General features: G+C 43.3%; 2 protein-coding genes across 3 annotated transcripts in view; both read left to right on the forward strand.

Annotated features, from left to right (window-relative positions):
* Positions 1–11,022, forward strand: part of GPD1L (glycerol-3-phosphate dehydrogenase 1 like) — a 60,795-nt gene extending 49,773 nt beyond the window's left edge. Inside the window, exons 6-9 of one of the 2 annotated variants that reach the window (XR_009690277.1) lie at positions 541–774; positions 1,167–1,273; positions 2,318–2,461; positions 8,087–11,022. Coding sequence is in view for 1 of the 2 variants with exons in the window: in XM_061127673.1 (XP_060983656.1) it covers positions 541–774; positions 1,167–1,273; positions 8,087–8,183 (438 nt within the window). In the remaining variant the exon portion in view is untranslated. The remainder of the gene's footprint in view (positions 1–540; positions 775–1,166; positions 1,274–2,317; positions 2,462–8,086) is intronic. The other variant, XM_061127673.1, reaches the window with a different exon arrangement.
* Positions 11,023–11,991: 969 nt separating this feature from the next.
* The window catches only part of CMTM8 (CKLF like MARVEL transmembrane domain containing 8), a 151,161-nt gene continuing 144,152 nt past the window's right edge, over positions 11,992–19,000 (forward strand). Inside the window, exon 1 of the mRNA XM_061129089.1 lies at positions 11,992–12,111. Coding sequence (XP_060985072.1) covers positions 12,101–12,111 — 11 coding nt within the window. The 5' untranslated portion in view covers positions 11,992–12,100. The remainder of the gene's footprint in view (positions 12,112–19,000) is intronic.

The raw sequence follows: 19,000 nt of genomic DNA on the forward strand, positions 1-19,000 counted from the left end.
GACAGGGAAAGTAAACGTGTGCCATTAGAGGTCAGGAGAGCAGTAACCTTTGGTGCCGGGGTGACTGGGTGGGGGGTGCTGAAAGGGGCTTTCTGGGGCACCTGTTACCTTCTGTTCCTTGATCAGGGTGCTGGTTACATGAGAGTGTCATTTGTGAAACGTCATCAAGTCCTGCACTTATGACTTGACCACTTTTCTCTCAATGTTATAGTTGGATAAAGCCTTTGATTTATTAAAAAAAAGAAAGAAAGTCTGTACAGACAGTATTTAAGTGGAGATGCCTCTGCGCCATGCCCTTTCTCTGGCGGATGCTTACCTCTGAGTCCAGGTTCCAGAGTCCTCTGGGCTGTTTGCCCCATGAATGGGAGCTGGTCCCTCCTTCCTTCTCTCTCTCAGGGGACCAGAGCAGAACCCTGGGTCCTGCTGGACGGGAGAAGCCGGCCAGCCTCCCTGCCTCTGCTCCGCCCCACCTCCCCCGCACGCTTTCCCTCAGTGTGCGTGTGAAGGACCGCAGCTCCAGGCTTCTTACCTCCTCTCCAGAACATCGTGGCCGTAGGCGCCGGCTTCTGTGACGGCCTCCTCTGCGGCGATAACACGAAAGCCGCCGTCATCCGCCTGGGGCTCATGGAGATGATCGCCTTCGCCCGGATCTTCTGCAAAGGCCAAGTGTCTACGGCCACGTTCCTGGAGAGCTGCGGCGTGGCCGATCTCATCACCACCTGCTACGGGGGCCGGAACCGCAAGGTGGCCGAGGCCTTCGCCAGGACCGGCAAGGTAATCCCGGGGTCGGGGAGGGGAGGGGGGTGTCCCGGGCTGGGGAAGAGCCGCTGTCCAGGGCGCGGAGGCTGTGTGTGCGGGGCTGGTCCTGCCCACCGCCACCTGCCTTCACTCACCAGCGCTTTGGGCCTACCACCTCTACCTTGCGTGTTCTTACCCTTCCTTGGCCTGCTGCTCCCCTCCCGCTCCCCTGCTTTTAAAATAAAGACGCCTTAGGGCCTTTCCCGACATTCCAGTGGTTAAGACTCCAGCGTCCACTGCAGAGGGCTTGGGGTAGATCTCTGGTTGGGGAACTAAGATGCCACATGCCATGCAGCACCGCAAAAAAAATTTTTTTTAAGGGATGCTCTAGATGTTACAGGAGATTATGTTCATCCATTGTTTTTAAGACCATCGAGGAACTGGAGAAGGAGATGCTGAATGGACAGAAGCTGCAAGGACCTCAGACTTCAGCCGAGGTGTACCGCATCCTCAAACAGAAGGGGCTGCTCGACAAGTAAGTGCCCCATTTTCCGCGAGGCCAGAGGATCAGCTGGCCTTGCGCTTGCTGGTGAGGACGGGCAGTGCTTGACTCAGGCGTCTGCCAGGCATGGGCAGGAAGTTAGCAGAACAGTGCCGTCCTTCGTCTGTGTGAGGGTCTACGGCAGGAAACATCTGCCTGCCCTGAAAACGAGCATCTACCCAAAATCCGAAATGAGGGAGGGGAAATGAGCCCTGTTAGGCACGCTATCAGGTTGGCCAAAATGTTCACTCGGGTTTTCCCATAAGCGGAAAATCCCCAGCGAACATTTTGGCCAACCCAAGACAAAATAGGAGTTTGAGATTCTGGCTTGCCCTGTGGAGTATTTGGTAAGAGTTACACGGGCTTTCCAGGTGGCTCAGTGGTAAAGAATCCGGCTGCCGAGCAGGAGACCTGGTTCGATCCCTGGGTGGGGAAGATCCCCTGGAGTAGGAAATGGCAACCCACTCCAGTATTCTTGCCAGGAAAGAATGGACAGAGAAGCCTGTCAAGCTACAGTCCATGGAGTCTCAAAAGGGTCGGCATGACTTAAAGCATGACTTAACATGAGTTAAAGCAGTGTGTCATATATTTTTAATTAAAAATTTAAAAAAAAAAGGTTATTTTGTCCTTTTGATAAAAAGATAACTCTGGTTAATGAAATGTCAAGCAATTCAGGAAAAAAGGAAGGACTCTAGCACCGGAGGTGCCCTGTGTTTAGGTGTGATGAGGAACCTTGGAGTCTCCTTGCCTTTCAGGTGTACCCCTCCATACTCTGCTTAAAAAAAAAAGTACCATCTGTGTGCAACCAAGACCGAACCCTAGGACCCCAGGATCGCACACGGATAGGCTCGGGTCCAGTCCTTTGCTAGGATTCCGAATTGACTTGTTGGCCAGTGTGAGTCTGTGTGGGCCCTCTGACTGCAGCGGGGTACAGGATCCCAGCTGTTCTGGGATCAGTGCCTGCCTGTTTAAAAGCACATGTAGCCAAGCAGGAGAAACCTGCGTCTCCCTAATCATGTCCCATTTCCTTCTGATTAGAAGTGGACCTTCTAACTGATTAGAAGTTGGTGATGGACAGGGAGGCCTGGCGTGCTGCGGTTCATGGGGTCGCAAAGAGTCGGACACAACTGAGCAACTGAACTGAACTGAGAAGTGGACTGTGTCGTGCCTGTGTTGAATGAGGTCGCAGCTGGGTTGGGGTCCCTGCCCTTCTCGCAGGCTACATGTTGAGTCCCTCAGTGGTTCAGGCAGAGCTGACGTCCTGCCATTCTCACTTGGCGCCACCTCTTACCCGGATTTCTTTCTCTGCCGTTCCAGCCATCATCACCCTGGTCTTCCTTCATTTCCTCCTCCCTTTCCTGCTGTAGAAAGAGTACTGAAGGGGAGGCCAGTGGCCTTGTGGCTCGCCAGCTATGTGATCTTGGGCAGGTCATGTTTTTAGTTGTTCTGTCCCCTTTTATCTACAAACTCAAACTAGTAGACCAGATGACTGCCATGGTTATCTCTAACTCAGAGACCTCCTGTTCTTTGAGAATGAGGTCCACAGGCCTTAGGTTGGTGTCTCAGTCCACTTAACACCTTGGCTTCTAACAGCATGTCCTGTGAGCCCTGTTTAGTGGAAGTGGACCTCCCTTGCCCCAAGCGCCTCTTTCTCAAACTCCTGTGTGCCTTTGCTGGCAGTTTGACCTGCCTGGACACCCCCTTCATGAGCATCTCAACCATCATGGCCCATGAGGCAGCCTGGGTATGTCCTCAGAGAACCTTTTCCATATCCTGTAGACTTACATCACTTCCCATGCTTTGAAATTACTGTTTAGAGCAGCGGTCAGCCAACTTTTTGTGCAGAGAATCACATAACAAAATTTCACCTTTGTAGACCACACACAGGCCTCTGCCTATATAGTCTGTTTCCTTTTATAGCCCTTTAAAAATGTAAAAATCATTCTTAGCTTGCAGGTGGGGCAAAAACAGGTCACAGGCAAGATTTGTGTTTCAGGCCGTGGTTTGCCACATCCCTGGTTTAGGCACTATTGCTGCTAATGTGTTGCTGCTAAAGTTACAGTTTTACTTTGATTTTTCAAGTCTGGGAGGGGGACCAGGCTTCTGGGAGAAGAAAACATTGAAACCATACAAAAAGGCGCACAAGGAAAAGTGGGCCCTGATCCCCACCACAGACAGAAGCAGCTCTCTCAGGGCTTGTTGAACTTCCCACATGGCGCTTTCATTTGTGTGACGGTGACAAACTCCACAGTCCGCTCTGCCCCTTTTCTTCACTTCAGGGTGTGTTTGCAAGATTGTTCAGCATCTGCACCTAGAGGTCTCGTTTAATGTCTGCAGAACATTCTACAGTGTGGGAGAACCTCGGTCTGTTTATTAACCAGTCTCCCCTTGATAAATGTTAAAGTTGTCTGGGTTTTAATGCGGTCATGAAATTTGCTTTCTTCAACGTCCTTCTGCCTGTCTTTATGACCACGTGTGAGTATTAGGTATTTGTCTGCTCAGGCTGCCGAGGCAAAATACCAGACAGAGTGGCTCACACAACAGAAATTTCTTCTCACAATTCTGGAGGCCGGAAGTCAAAGATATCTATCTGCAGGATTGATCTCTCTGAAGTGTCTCCTTGACCTGCAGGTGGCGGTCTTACCCCCAAGTCTTCTGGTGTCTGTCCCAGTCTCCTTATAAGGACACCAGCCATATTGGTTTAGGGCCCATCTTAATGAACCCTTTTCACTTAATTTCCTCTTTCAGTGCACTATCTCTAAATATAGTCATTCTGAGGTGCTGGGGTGTTGAGTGAATTGAGGGGGCTGGGGTACAATCAGCTTGTAACAGTGCTATAAAGGGCTGGGGCCTCATTTATATATAATACTACACATCTCTGTGCCTTAAGGATGTTTCAGATGCTAAAGAATCTGCCTGCATTGCGGAAGACCCAGGTTCAATCCCTGGGTCTGGAAGATCCCCTGGAGAAATAAATGGCAACCCAATGCAGTATTTTTGCCTGGAGAATTCCGTGGACAGAGGAGCCTGACGGTCCATGGGGTCGAAAAGAGTCAGACACGACTGAGCGACTAACACTAACACATACATCCCTGCCCTGACATCGAGGCCTGACACATCTAAGCCCTCAGGCTCCATTAGTGGGGTAGTTGGTTGATAGATTTATGTCCATTTTTTAATGGAACATTGTCTTTTGTCCTCCTTTCGCTTTTTTTTATTTTAAAATTTATTTTTTTGTTTAGCTGTGCCAGATCTTAGTTGCAGCATGTGGGAGCTTTAGGTCTTTAGTTGCAACATGTGGGATCTAGTTACCTGACCAGGTTTTGAACCCAGGCCCCCTGCATTAGGAGTGTGGCGTCTTAACCCCTGGACCACTAGGGAAGACCTTCACTTTTTTTCTTACACTAGTTTATTTTTTGTAAGTACAGTTGCTGTGCAACATTGTATGTTACACGTATACAATATAGTGATTAACAACTTTTAAAGTTTATATTCCATTTACAGTTATTATAAAATACTGGCTGTATTTCTCATGTTGTAAAATATATCCATGTAGCTTATTGATTTCATAACAGTTTGCACACCCCGTTCTTCTACCTCTGTCTTGCCCCTCCTGCTTCCCTCTCCCCACTGGTAACCACTAATTTCTTCTCTATATGTGAGTCTGCAACTCTTTCGTTATGTTCATTAATATTCTTTTTTATGGCTGAGTAGTATTCCATTGTTGATGTGTACCAAATCTTCTTTGTCCATTTGTCTGTTGATGACTGTTCAGGTAGCTTCCGTATTTTAGCAATTGTAAATAATGCTGCTATGAATATTGGGGTGCACGTACCTTTTCAAATGAGTGCTTTTGTTTTTTTCAGATATGTGCCCAGGAGTGGGATTGCTGGGTCATAAGGCAGTTCTATTTTTAGTGTTTTGAGAAACCTCCGTACTGATTTCCACAGTAGCTGCACCAGTTTACATTCCCACTAACGGTGTACTAAGGTTCCCTTGTCTCCACATTCTTGCCAACATTTGTTATTTGTGTTCTTTTTCATGATGGCCATTCCGACAACTAAGAGGTTATGTTCCTTTTGACTTGCATTTCTCTGAAGATTAGTGATGTTGAACATCTTTTCCTGTGCCTGTTGGCCATCTGGATTTCCTCTTTGGAAGAATATCTATTCTGTTCTTATGCCCATTTTTTAATCGTGTTGTTTGTTTCTTGATGGTGAGTTGTACGAGCTAGTCATTTCATTTGCAAATATGTTCTCCCATCCGGTAGGCTGTCTTCATTCTGCTAATGGTTTCCATGTCCTCCTTTCACTTTTTCACCTTCTTTAGAGAGTTCCTCAAACTGATCTAATTGGCTTTATGGTCTTTTATTTTTGGATGTCATGTGGTCCTGAAATAAGTCCTTTTTTGAAAGAAAGATTTTATTTTTGAGCTGCGGTGGGGCTTCACTGCTACATGCAGCCTTTTTCTAGCTGTTGCAGACAGGGGCTGCTCTTCGTTGGGGTACTGGGCTGGTCATTGCGGTGGCGTCTCTTGTTGCAGAGCACAGGCTTTAGGTGCTCGGGCATCAGGAGTTGTAGCACTTGGGCTCGGTAGTTGTCACTCAAGGGCTCTGGAGCACTGGCTCCAGAGTTGTGGGGCACAGGCTTAGTCGTTCCACAGCATGTGGGATCCTCCCAGACCAGGGATTGAACTGGTGTCCCTTACACTGCGAGGTAGATTCTTAACCACTGGACCACCAGGGAAGCCCATAACATTTTAAACAATAGAAAATAGCATTTAGATGGGCATTATAGCCTAGCGGTTTAGTGTCAGCTACAAAAGTCAGAAACTGTGCCTCAGTTTCGTACATAGACTAGGGATAATATTATCTACCTTATAGTGTGGTTGTGAGGGTTAAACAAGTTACTTGTCAATAGAAATGTTCCCCCCCTACCCTGTATCACTTGTCATCATCTCATCTGCAGAACACATTTTGAAAACACTGGTTGTGAAAATTGGGAGTACTTTTGGCTTCACGAGTAACAGCCAATTAAAACACCTTGAACAATACGGTTATTTTTCTCACATAACAGATTCCAGAGGTGGATTATTGGCGTTGTCTCAGTGTCTCTGGGTTAGAATCTTAGTGATCCTGTTGGCCTTTCCTTAAAGCCTCAACATGGCTGCAGCAGCTCCAGGCATCACATACTCACAACTGTACTCAGCAGCATGGAGCAAGGACAGTCTAGCAGATATTTTTGTCCAGTGCCTCTCAAGGAGAGAAAGATCTTCTGCAGAAACCCTCGCAGATGTATTCTGTCTTGCTGGCTAGAATTTGCTTACTTGGCCAATTCTGGTGTGAAAGAAAGGCTGAGACAGGGTATTTCCAACCTCAGTAAGGAGAGAAGGGGGTGGGGAATGGCTTTGGGTGGCACTCATCACGTGCCACTCCGCTTGAGGAACATACAAATTGTTCTTATCATAGGAACAGGAAAAATAAGTCATGGAAGGACAAAGGAAGGAGTTAAAATCTCCTGGTATTAACTCCCATTCACAAGAATTCATTTGACACTCACTCACTAAGCACCTGCCTCTTGCCTGCACTGGGCCAGGCTGTTTTGATGCAGAGGTGAGCAAAACTAGGCTTGGGCCCTGTCCTCTCGGATAGTCTAGAACCCTTGGCTGCGATGTGGCTGCATTTACAAGCTGCTATTTATTACACACATCATATATCAAGTGTCCTATTTTCTACCTCACACATTAAGTTACTTAATACAACAATCCTGAGTGTCCATTCCAATCTGCAGATGAGCAAAGGGACAGAGGGGTTGTGAAGCTTGCCCAAAGTTAATAGGCTGTGAAATCAGATTTTATTAAGTCTAGCTGACTCTGAAAAATGCTAGAACTTTCTGCACCTTAAAAAACCCACAATGATAGACTGTCGTAAAGACATGTAACCTATCAGCATTGTTTCCTGTTCTTAAGTCATGTTATCACTGTAGAATGCTTAACTAGATAACTTTCAGAATGGTTTTTAAGATTCTTGTGATTCTTTCAAGCTCACTTTAGGCAATGTGTATGGGTTTGAAAGCTGGTTGACATTACTTAGTTATTTCCTTAGTGATTTCTGCATTAAAAAAATAAATACTTACTGAGTGAGCTAGCAGTACCCTGGGATAATGTCACCTTTTCTTATAGTGGGTTAGTAGCCCACTCCTTCGTTCCCTCATCCATTTCAAACTATCATTTATACCTGTGTTCGCATCTTAGAAGAAGCAGCAGAATAAATTCCGCTTCCCACGTGAGATCAGCATTTTGCTAATTGTGAGTCCCCTTGTTGATTCTTGTGGGAGTGTTCCAGGCCTCCATCATCTATGGTGCTGTGTGGGCTGCCTCATCTTCATCCTTGGATGATTCGTTTCAGAGAAGCGAGAGCAGTGCCTCCCTACAATTTAAAATTTATTCTCCAACCTTTTAAAATAGTGACATAAACCTGAATCCCTTCCAGATTTGGCCAAGAGCCTGAGCCACAACTCTTGATGTTGGTGACCACAGATCACCCTGTAAAGAGTACCCCGGGGCGGGTCTGTAGACAGCACTCTCCAAGGAACCAGAGGATGGTTTGGGTTGTACCAGGTTCTTATAGCCACGGTGTAGAGGCTCCCTGCAGACCACATAAGGAAGGGATATGAAGGAGGGCGCTTTGTTTTCCAATAGTAGCATGCTAGTCTGCAGTCTGTTAGGCAGGACAGAAAGACTGGTTGGGTGTATGAGGTAGACCAGATGGCTTAACTTGTCTTTTCCCATCCCCCCTCCCCCAACCAGGTTCCCGTTGTTCACTGCCGTGTACCAGATCTGCTATGAAGGCCGGCCCGTTCAAGAGATGTTGTCTTGTCTCCAGAGCCATCCAGAGCATATATAGAGTGAATCATGCAACCTATCAGGAAACGGTCTGCCTTTCGTATCAGACGTTTAGATGGGTGGAAAGCAGGACTTGGCAACAGAGATGTATGCTTCATCCCGTCATGGATGAGTATGAATTCTTACCAGGTCCACTTTTGAATTGCAAGATGAAGTTCATTGGCTCAGATGTTACTGGGCAACATCTAGACGCACATATTGTGACCATGTGAGTGTGTGTTCCTTTCTCATTGTATGGATGTTTCTATGAACCAAAATTAAAGGCCCTTTTTAAAAAATCACTTTTGAAATTTTCCCACCGTGGTAGCTTACAAGATGTGGAACTATCATAGCTAAAAGTTTTGAGTTTCACTAAAGGATTTTTTTTTTCTCATTCTCAAGGTTAAAATGTAACAAGCACTAACATGGCAGAGTAGATGAGTGAGGGGGTTCAAAGATCAACTTACGTAACTTAAGCACTATCTGAGAGCCAGCATAATTATCTACTTCAATTGTGGGTTGATCTTTTTTTTTAAGTAATTACATATTTTGATTAGGTAATCCAGCCATCTGTATATTCCACTCATTGCAGTTTTCTGCACTTTTAGCCTCTTTTCTCTTCGTTAGCTACCAGAATGTACTTTGGCAAAGGCATAGCAGTGGCAGAAGGCAGAAAACCCACCTGGAATGTTCCTGCTGTGTTCTTCTGATTAGCGACCATTGTATGATGCTTTTTGTCAGGTTGTACTTCCGTTCACACATTTCCTGTAAGCCTCACAGATCCCCTGAAAGGGGGCAGCTGTTATTCCTCTTCTAAGGTCCAGCCTCTGTGCCTGGTCATCTGACGAGAAGGGCCAGATCCAGAGGCTCTCGGTCGTCACTGGCCTTTGAACTCCCGCTGATTGGTCGTAGCAAATGCTGTCCCCAGGCTTTCTTGAGGTGTGGGCAGCTTTCTGCAGTTGAAGCTTGCATGGGTCCTTGTCTAGGAGGATGTCACTCAGTGTGGACCTCACTCCATTCGCTCCACTTGGAGTCTCTTAGAAACATAGGTTCCCAGGTCCCTCCCCGACCCCAGCCCCTGAAGTGGGGTCTTGTATCTCTGCTTTGACATGCCTTCCATGTGTTTCAATGCTCACTACTGTCTTGAGAACCACTACTGTAGAAAATGTATTATTTATTAGCATTTCTCAAACCATGTTCCATAGGAAGCCAGTGTCCCAGGATCCAGTAGTGGTCCTGCTGTTCCCTAGCAAGATCCAGTGAGTTTGGGAAAAGCCGTGTCCGTACACCCCTCCTGAAGGGATGGACTGTGTGTTCATGGAACGTGCTTATTTAACCCAGCAAGTCCCAGACAGATTATGGAGATTTTTTTTTTTTTTTGGCAAGGAAACTTACCAGAGTTTCCAAGGAACACTATTCCAGGCTGAGGCACCTGTAGGACAGCACAAGTATGCTTCACTCTCTGCAAGAAATGAGAATGAATGGCTGCCTGCAGTATTGTTCATTCCGCACCTTTATGTAAAGTTCAGGTCTGCCACAATCTTTGCTGAAGCTTTAAGGCGACACTGTCAGGTACAGCCAAGTGGATGTCAACTTCGCTGAAACGCACACTGTGTGGACTAAGTGCTTTTAATTCTAGAATTAGAACGGAAATGACTGTATCTTTGTAAATGTGATTGGTTTCAAGAGAGCACTGCGGTTACCTTACATACTAGCGGATGAGTGTTAAGGAAGCGTGTGAATGTCTCTTACATATTCATGGATTTTCAGTCACTTTGAGATTTTGACTTTTTTATTTTCCAGCTTGGGATTTTTTTTTCCCTTCTATACCCGGAATGATTGTAAACTAGATTTTTTGGTGGGAATTTTAAAAACTCCTATATAGAAGAATATGAAAGCACACAAAATGCTATGTTTCATCGATTTTAGTGCCACTGTTTATCAATTTTTGCTTATCTCATAATTAATCTTTTTAAAAGTTTGTACATAAGTAACAAAGTTACTTTTTAAGATACATAAAGGGCTGTAAGCTAATTGTGGTGTCTGTCAAGTAGCATCATCAGATGTGAGGATTCGGATTTTTGTCTTGTGTGTGTTCTTCATCTGCATTCAGCTTCCAACTCTGGGTTTTGTACTTGAGTGTTTTTTTCCTTTATAAATGCCTTCTCACCCTTCTGAAGTCTTCTGACTGTACCTTTTGAACATACTTATGATATTCTGCACATATAGAAAAAGGTAAATTTTATATAAGTTTATGCTTTGCTAACTGTAGATATTTATTACTCTACGAGTTATCTATTTTTATAACCACCTGTGGTCCATCATTTATTTTAATTCACCTTTCTTACTACTAATTATGGTAATTGGGGAGGGAGACATCTAGAAAAGAAGCTTAATTTATACTGTTTCAGCCAAATCTGTGAATGTAAAAACTACACTGTTGCCTTGCGATAATCCAGCCTACTATAATGTGGAACAATGTCCGTCTTGAAACCCATCCTAGCAGGTGGAATTGAGCTAAACTCCTGGTTTTTTATTTAAGTCTTAGCTATCATGTGGCCCCATGGCATCAGCCCAGGGAGTAGTGAGATGCCACTGTACCAAGGAATCTTCCATTTCTTCCACTAGCTCTAATCTAAGGGCCTTTTACCTACACATGTACTGTGTTTGTTTACAGACTGTAGGTGGATATGATTTCAAAGCTTGATTTAATAAAAATTGAATCCCCCCAAACCTGTGCTACTGATCCTATTTTTTTAAATCAGCTTATGTAATAGTTTTATTTGTTTAGGTAGTCTCTTTTATTTCTCTCCCCGAGTTGTGTTACCTTGACAACAATAAAAACGCAAATTTTAAAAGAAGGGCTTCATCTCTAATGCATTCCTCAAAAACACATCTGCTTCCATTTGCCGGTGGGTGTTCCTTTCCATGGCTTGCTGATATTTTTATAGAATTACAAGCATAGGATGGAGGCCTTCTCCTTCCACCCATTCAGTGGATTAAATGTGAGGGTGAAGAGTTGTTGCTAAACCACGGAAGACGCCGGGATTCTTGGCCTCCAGAGGAGAAGAATTCAATCCGGGGCTAGAAGTGAGGCTTGATCGCTCAGAGCTTTTGTGTAATAGAGTTTTATTAAAGTATAAAAGAGATAGAGAAAGCTTCTGACTTAGACATCAGAAGGGGCAGAAAGAGTACCCCCTCGCTAGTGTTAGCAACGGAGTTACATACTTTTTAATTACTTATTACAGTGAATCAAAAGAATGTCTGGAGGTTGTCAAGACCTTACTAGACCCACTCCCATAATGTACATTTTAAGATAACAGCATTAACCAGAAGTTTTTTTCCAGAAACTGTCCTCAAGCAGGATACGTTATTGTTATATAATCCTAAGGAATGTACAGGGGGAAAGAACGTTTGTCCTTTCCTCCTCCTTGAGAATTCCAGACCCCTGTCTCCTTGGGGACCCCCGGACTTCTTATCAGCCTGGCTAGGAACTGACTCTCTCAAGGGGAATGCCCAGAATCCTGAAACAAATGGGGGCGCTGATGGCCAGAGCAGTCAGACTTGGATGAGGCTCTGCGACTGCGGGAGAGGGGGCGGGAGTGCTCACCGTGTCCCTAGGGGTCCAGGCTGGAAGGTTTATGCTCCAGCCCTCCAAGGGCCACACGGTCCAGGGAAAAATGGGCTAAGAAAGCAGAGGTATGGGCACAAGCAAGAAAGCTGGGCACCAGGTAGAGAAAAAGGTCTCTGCTGAACACTCGTAATCATGCCAGCACCACAAACAGGCTTTGGGTTTGAATTTTTACTTCCAGGAGTCACAAGCAAAAAGTTCACATAAAAATCGGAACTTGGGCCAGTGAGGCCAGTAACTGACAGAAGCAAAGATCAGCAACATCGCAGAAAGCTCCCTGGGTCCCGGCTGCAAGGCTTCCCGTAAATATGCACTTCCCGTAAGTATTCTCCATTGACTATGTACTTTTATTTATTTATATATATTTTTTAGTTCTACCAGTTTATTGCTACCAACCCATCTCCCTCCACCCTCATGCACACATGCTCAGTCATGTAACCCCATGGACTGCAGCCCACCAGGCTCCTCTGTCCATGGACTTTTCCAGGCAAGAATACTGGAGTGGGTTGCCATTTCCTTCTCCAGGGTGAGTGTGTACTTTTAAAATTATAATCACAAAATAGTTCATTATGAGTGCAGGTCGGCAGATTTTTTTTTTTTAACAGAAGAAATAAATGCCTAAGGTTCCAGATATTTATTTGAGCAAAATGAGAGATGCTTTGAAAGGTACTTTTAGGAAGAGGTGTACATGTAGATCCACTGGCCTGGGCAATGGTTCCTGGATTAAAGGCCCCAAATTTCCAAGGGTCCCACCACTCTCCTGGAGGCTCACTCAGTGACAGGTATGAAGACAAATGAGCACAGAAACATCACATTCACCAGCCCGGGGCCTATTCACACAATGAGCAGGAAATGACTCAAATGTCAAAAAAAAAAGAAAAAAAAGGTCATACAAAGAAGATTAAACCATCCATGGCTGATTCATGTCAGTGTATGACAAAACCCAGTACAATATTGTAAAGTAATTAGCCTCCAACTAATAAAAATAAATGAAAAAAAAAAAAAAAAGATTAAACCATCAAGAAGGAGACTTGTAAACAAACCTATTTGAACATCTAGACATGAATATAAATTATGTCATTGGACAGATTAAAGAGTAGATTTGACAAGAGCCGCAGATGGAATTAACAAAGTGGAAAATATATATGAAGATATTAACAGAAAGTAGCAAGGAAAATATCTGAGAATTTAAGAGATAAGTAGAGGATAGGATAAAATTCAATATACATCTGATTGGAGTTCCAGAAGAAAGAAGAGGGAGAGGCAATTTTTGGAAAAAATAATGTCTGAAATTTGTCCAGAGTTAATTGTATACAATCAGTTTTGTTACTCTCCCAAATATATTTCCATTAAAATTTTTCTCCATTAAAATTTTATCACATAGACCTTATAACTTTACAACTGCTTGTAAAATAAGTTGATGATGAACTTTTTTTTTTTTTTTGGAACTAAGCTATATAAGAAAGCTATAAGCATAAGCTACTAATTTACTGACCGACGGTTTGATGGATTTGAGTACTGGAGCAACTTGTGTCTCCTTTGGTTTGGATGGGAGGTGTGGCACTGTGGGAAGACTTGGATTTCGGATTCTGCTTCATTGCCTTAGTATCCATTTAGTCAGGTCAGCCAAGTATTCTTTGAAGTGCATTTTCCTCATTGATTGGGAATAATATCCATGCAACTCAAGGATTACTGTGAAGGTCAGTAAGAAACAGGAAATGATAGCTTTAAAGGAGGAATATGATACTAGTAGCTGCTTGTGCAGAGATAATGATATATACTCACTAAATTATTAAAAAAATTTTTTTCTGAGATGTACAGTTAAACTACATTTCCCAGCCTCCCCTGCAGCTAGGTGATTGAATTCTGGCCAGTGACATAGGGAAGAAAAAAATACCTCTTTGGAGGAGGAAATGGCAGCCCATGCCAGTATTCTTGCCTGGGAAATCCCATGGACAGAGGAGCCTAGTGGGCTACAGTCCTTGGAGTCGCAGAGTCAGACATGACTGAGTGACTAAACCTAACTACCTTTTGATGTTCAGACTACCTGCCCTTTGTCAAAAAACTTCTGTATAACCTGGCTCCTCCCCTCTCCTCCTTGGAGCAGTTCTCTCAGCGTCACTTGAGATGCTGTCTCCCTGGCTTAAAGTCCTAAAAATTCCCACCAAATAAAACATAACTCCCAATTTCAAAAAAACCTCTTGCTGGGGTTACATGCGGTTTGAGTCTCCACTCGTTTCCCGTGTGCTGATTGGATATCAATTTCCAGAATAACCTGAAAGTCATATGTTGGCTCTTAAAGCCTGGATTCTGGGACTTTCCTGGTGGACCAGTGGCTAAAGATTGCACTCCCAATGCAGGGGACCTGAGTTCAATTCCTGGTGGGGAACTAGATCCTGCAAGCCACAACAAAGATGGAAGATCCTGCTTGCCACAATTAAGATCCTGTGCAACCAAAGAAATAAAAGTTTTAAAATAAGAGCCTGGATTCCTACATGACTTTGTGGAGAAGTTTCCCCCAACCTTCAGTTCACGTTGAACTGTGATAGTTAAAAAAATCTTTATGCCACTGAGATGTAAGTGTTATTTATCATAGCATCTAGCATAATTTTCCTTAAGTTGCTAAAAAGACATTTACGGAGTTAAGATGAGATGGAACTTACAGAAATATCAAGAGATTTTGGAGAATTTATTCACTGGTCCCTACAGCATCCTACTATCTAGTTTGGCATCCCTTGTTGGGATATAGAGGCTGTGCTGGAATGTGGATGGGTACACCTGTAGATATGTCTGTACATTCCTCTCCTCTTCCGGAGAGTGAAAGTCGCTCAGTCTTGTCCTACTCTTTGTGACCCCATGGACTGTATAGTCCGTGGAATTCTCCAGGCCAAAATACTGGAGTGGGTAGCCTTTCCCTTCTCCAGGGGATCTTCCCAACCCAGGGATCAAATCCCGGTCTCCCGCATTGCAGACGGATTCTTTACCAGCTGAGCCACAAGAGAAACCCAAGAAAACTGGAGTGGGTAGCCTATTCCTTCTCCAGCAGAACTTTCAACCCAGAATCGAACCAGGGTCTCCTGCATTGCAGATGGATTCTTTACCAACTGAGCTATCAGGGAAGCCACTAGCTAGCTAAGTCCAGACTTTGTATGTAATTGTCCCTTCTCTAGAAATAATTCCGTCAAGGCCCAGGATTAATAACATTGGCTGTTACTTCTTTTTTTTTTTTTTTTTTTTTCTTTTTCTTTTTTGGCTGTGCCTCATGGCTTGCAAGATCTTAGTTCCCCCGACCAGGGACTGAACCTGGGCCCCCCTGCAGTGAAAGCCGAAGTCCTAACCACTGGGCCACCTAGGGAAGTCTTTAACATGTGCTCCTCACGCTAGAGTCTCCTTAAGCGATCTTCCTTGATTCAGAAGCTTCCAATTAGAAGTGTCATTAGATTTTCACCAAGTCTACATGCCAACTGTCAACTCCAAAGCCCTTGTGTAGCTGAAGCCGAAAGAATGACTTTAACTCCCTTCAAAAAGTAAGGAATGATTGATACTGTGTATAAAATAGAGCTAATGAGAACCTACTGTATAGTTCAGGGAACTCTAGTCATGCATCAGTAGTGACCTAAGTGGGAAGGAAATCCAAAAAAGGGGATCGAACATACAGCTGATTCACTTTGCTGTACAGAGAAACTAAGAACATTGTAAAGCAACTACACTCCAGTAAAAATTAATAATTAAAAAACCTCCTGAAACCAAGGAAAAAAACTAAGAATCTTTGAATGTTAACATGTTGAGTGCAAATGAGCCCATTGGAAGAACACTTCATCATTATACTTGTAATTTGTCAAGTTGGTGTTATTCAACTTGTTGCAAATGGAAATGCTTTTACGCTTTGATAGCGGTGTTATTTGTGATTCTTTATTGTTACTGCTCTTATTTTAAAATAATCTTTGGGAAACGGTCACTTCGTTTCAAATTAAAGTCCATTTGCCCACTTCCCTAGTAGCCACTGTTATTTATTCCTAATGTGCTTTTTTAGAATTTCATTTTACATAAGCAAATATATACTTATTCCCCTTCCCATTTTTCTACAAAAAATAAGGATTGCTATGCATTTTGGTTTTTTTTCAGTTAACATTGTTTTGACCATCTTTTACTTATCGGTTGCTTTTTTTAAGCAACTTTTTAAAAACTTTTACTTTGAAATAATTTTATCAACAGATTCACAGGATGTTGCAAAGATAGTACAGAAAATTCTTAGGACCACCCAATTTCCCTGAATGTTTGAACACTTAATTTTAAAAACTGTATGTTAAAATACTAGTGATAAAGTACTTTTAACTTTACTACTCTGGTACTTTGTATTTGAGCACTGCGTGTGTGCCCACTCAGTCGTGTCTGAGTCTTTGCAACCCCATGGATTATAGCCACCAGGCTCTTCTGTCCATGGAATGTTCCAGGCAAGAATCCTAGAGTGGGTTGCCATTTCCCACTCCAGGGGATCTTCCCAACCCAGGGACTGAACCCAGGTCCCTTGTGTTTCCTGCTTTGGCAGAAGGATTTTATTTTATTTTATTTTTCTACCACTAGCGCCACCTGGGAAGCCTGAGCTTTGTATATATGAATTAATTTAATCCTTAAAATTTATCAGCCCATATACAGATGGGAAAGCTAAGGCACAAAGAGGCTAAAGAACTTACCTAATAGACTGTAGTTGATAAAACCAGGATTTTAACTCAGGCAGGTTGCCTTCAGAGTTTGTGTGTGTTTTTTGTTGTTGTTGTATCAAGGGGCAAGTGATCTTAGTTCCCTGACCAGGGATCAAACCTGTGCCTCCTCCACTGAGAATGTGGAGTCTTAACCCACTGGACCAGCAGAGAAGTCCCCAGAGTTTGTGTTCTTAACTTTAAGATTATGTCATCTCCTTTCAGTAATGGCTGTTCACAGTGAAGCAAAATCAGTGATTGGAAAGATCAAAGGTGCAATCACTCAACAATTATTTCTGCAAATTTGCATAAATATACTATGTTCATGCATGTGTGTGTGCTGTGTTCAGTCACTTAGTTGTGTCTGACTCTGCGGCCCCGTGAACTACTATAGCCCACCAGGCTCCTCTGTCCATGGAATCTTCCAGGCAAGAATCCTAGAGTGGGTTGCCACCACCTACTCCAGGGAAGCTTCCCAACCCAGGAATTGAACCTGAGTCTCCTGCATCTCCTGCTTTGGCAGGCAGGTTCTTTACCACTAGCGCCACCTGGGAAGCCCTTGTTCATGCATGTATTGAATTTTAAAACATAATACTGTTCTAAAGTTTCCTTTTAAAGTCTTAATATTAAGAAACAGACAAAGGATTAATCTCAAAAATATACAAGCAACTCCTGCAGCTCAATTCCAGAAAAATAAATGACCCAATCAAAAAATGGGCCAAAGAACTAAACAGACATTTCTCCAAAGAAGACATACAGATGGCTAACAAACACATGAAAAGATGCTCAACATCACTCATTATCAGAGAAATGCAAATCAAAACCACAATGAGGTACCATTACACGCCAGTCAGGATGGCTGCTATCCAAAAGTCTACAAGCAATAAATGCTGGACAGGGTGTGGAGAAAAGGGAACCCTCTTACACTGTTGGTGGGAATGCAAACTAGTACAGCCACTATGGAAAACAGTGTGGAGATTTCTTAAAAAACTGGAAATAGAACTGCCATATGACCCAGCAATCCCACTTCTGGGCATACACACTGAGGAAACCAGATCTGAAAGAGACATGTGCACCCCAATGTTCATCGCAGCACTGTTTATAATAGCCAGGACATGGAAGCAACCTAGATGCCCATCAGCAGACGAATGGATAAGGAAGCTGTGGTACATATACACCATGGAATATTACTCAGCCATTAAAAAGAATTCATTTGAATCAGTCCTAATGAGATGGATGAAACTGGAGCCCATTATACAGAGTGAAGTAAGCCAGAAAGATAAAGAACATTACAGCATACTAACACATATATATGGAATTTAGAAAGATGGTAACGATAACCCTATATGCAAAACAGAAAAAGAGACACAGAAATACAGAACAGACTTTTGGACTCTGTGGGAGAAGGCGAGGGTGGGATGTTTCAAAAGAACAGCATGTATACTATGTATGGTGAAACCGATCACCAGCCCAGGTTGGGTGCATGAGACAAGTGCTCGGGCCTGGTGCACTGGGAAGACCCAGAGGAATCGGGTGGAGAGGGAGGTGGGAGGGGGGATCGGGATGGGGAATACGTGTGAGTCTATGGCTGATTCATGTCGATGTATGACAGAACCCACTGAAATGTTGTGAAGTAATTAGCCTCCAACTAATAAAAAAATTAAACAAACAAAAAAAAATATGGATTTCCCATAGCCTTTAAATATCTGTATATGTTTAATTATATGACTATTCCATAATTTATTATAGATGAATACTTAGATTGTTTTCTTTAATTATGATAATTGCCACAGTAAGTATCCTCACTGTGTATCTCTGTTCACTTATGTAAGTAAATCTAGAGAATAACGTCCTAGAAGTGGAATGAATGATTGGCACAAAGATTTGTGTTTTGTATTTTAATAGACCCTGCCAAGTTAACCTTCAAAAGGAAGGCTGCAATTTATGGTTCTGACCTCATTTTCATTTCCTGATTACTTTTATAACCACTATTTGTGATTCTTTTATAATAGAGAATTAAATAGAACCAATAAATCTGAGAAAAGCACAGTGTTGTATTTATCAAGAATTTAGGGAATTCCTGGCAGTCCAGTGGTTAGGACTCTGCGCTTCCACTGCTGGGACCCTGGTTCAATCCCTGGTGGGGGAACTAAGATCCCACAAGCTACATGGTGTGACCAAAAAAGAAAAAAAAAGAGTTTAGAAGTGTCTCCTATCGGTTTTGTTATTCAAAACGACAATTTTGTTAAAAGAACTGTTTACTAGCAGTTGTAATAGTCAGTGGTGCTGAAAGTTTATATAAGCACACAAAATATGTCTTGTGAGTGGCCTGTTTATGAGGATTATTGAAACAAGAAACATTAATGGCAAAAATTTTAAACATCACAAATTCACTGTTGAAACAACCCCCCAGAAGACTCTTGTAAAAAGCCAAGTTGAAATGGGTTTACCACGCTTGTCAGGAAATTCCCGGTTCCAGTGAACAATGACCCTCCTGTCCACCAGGGG

The sequence above is a fragment of the Dama dama genome, chromosome 24 (assembly GCF_033118175.1).
Source record: "Dama dama isolate Ldn47 chromosome 24, ASM3311817v1, whole genome shotgun sequence".
Taxonomy (NCBI): Eukaryota; Metazoa; Chordata; class Mammalia; order Artiodactyla; family Cervidae; genus Dama; species Dama dama.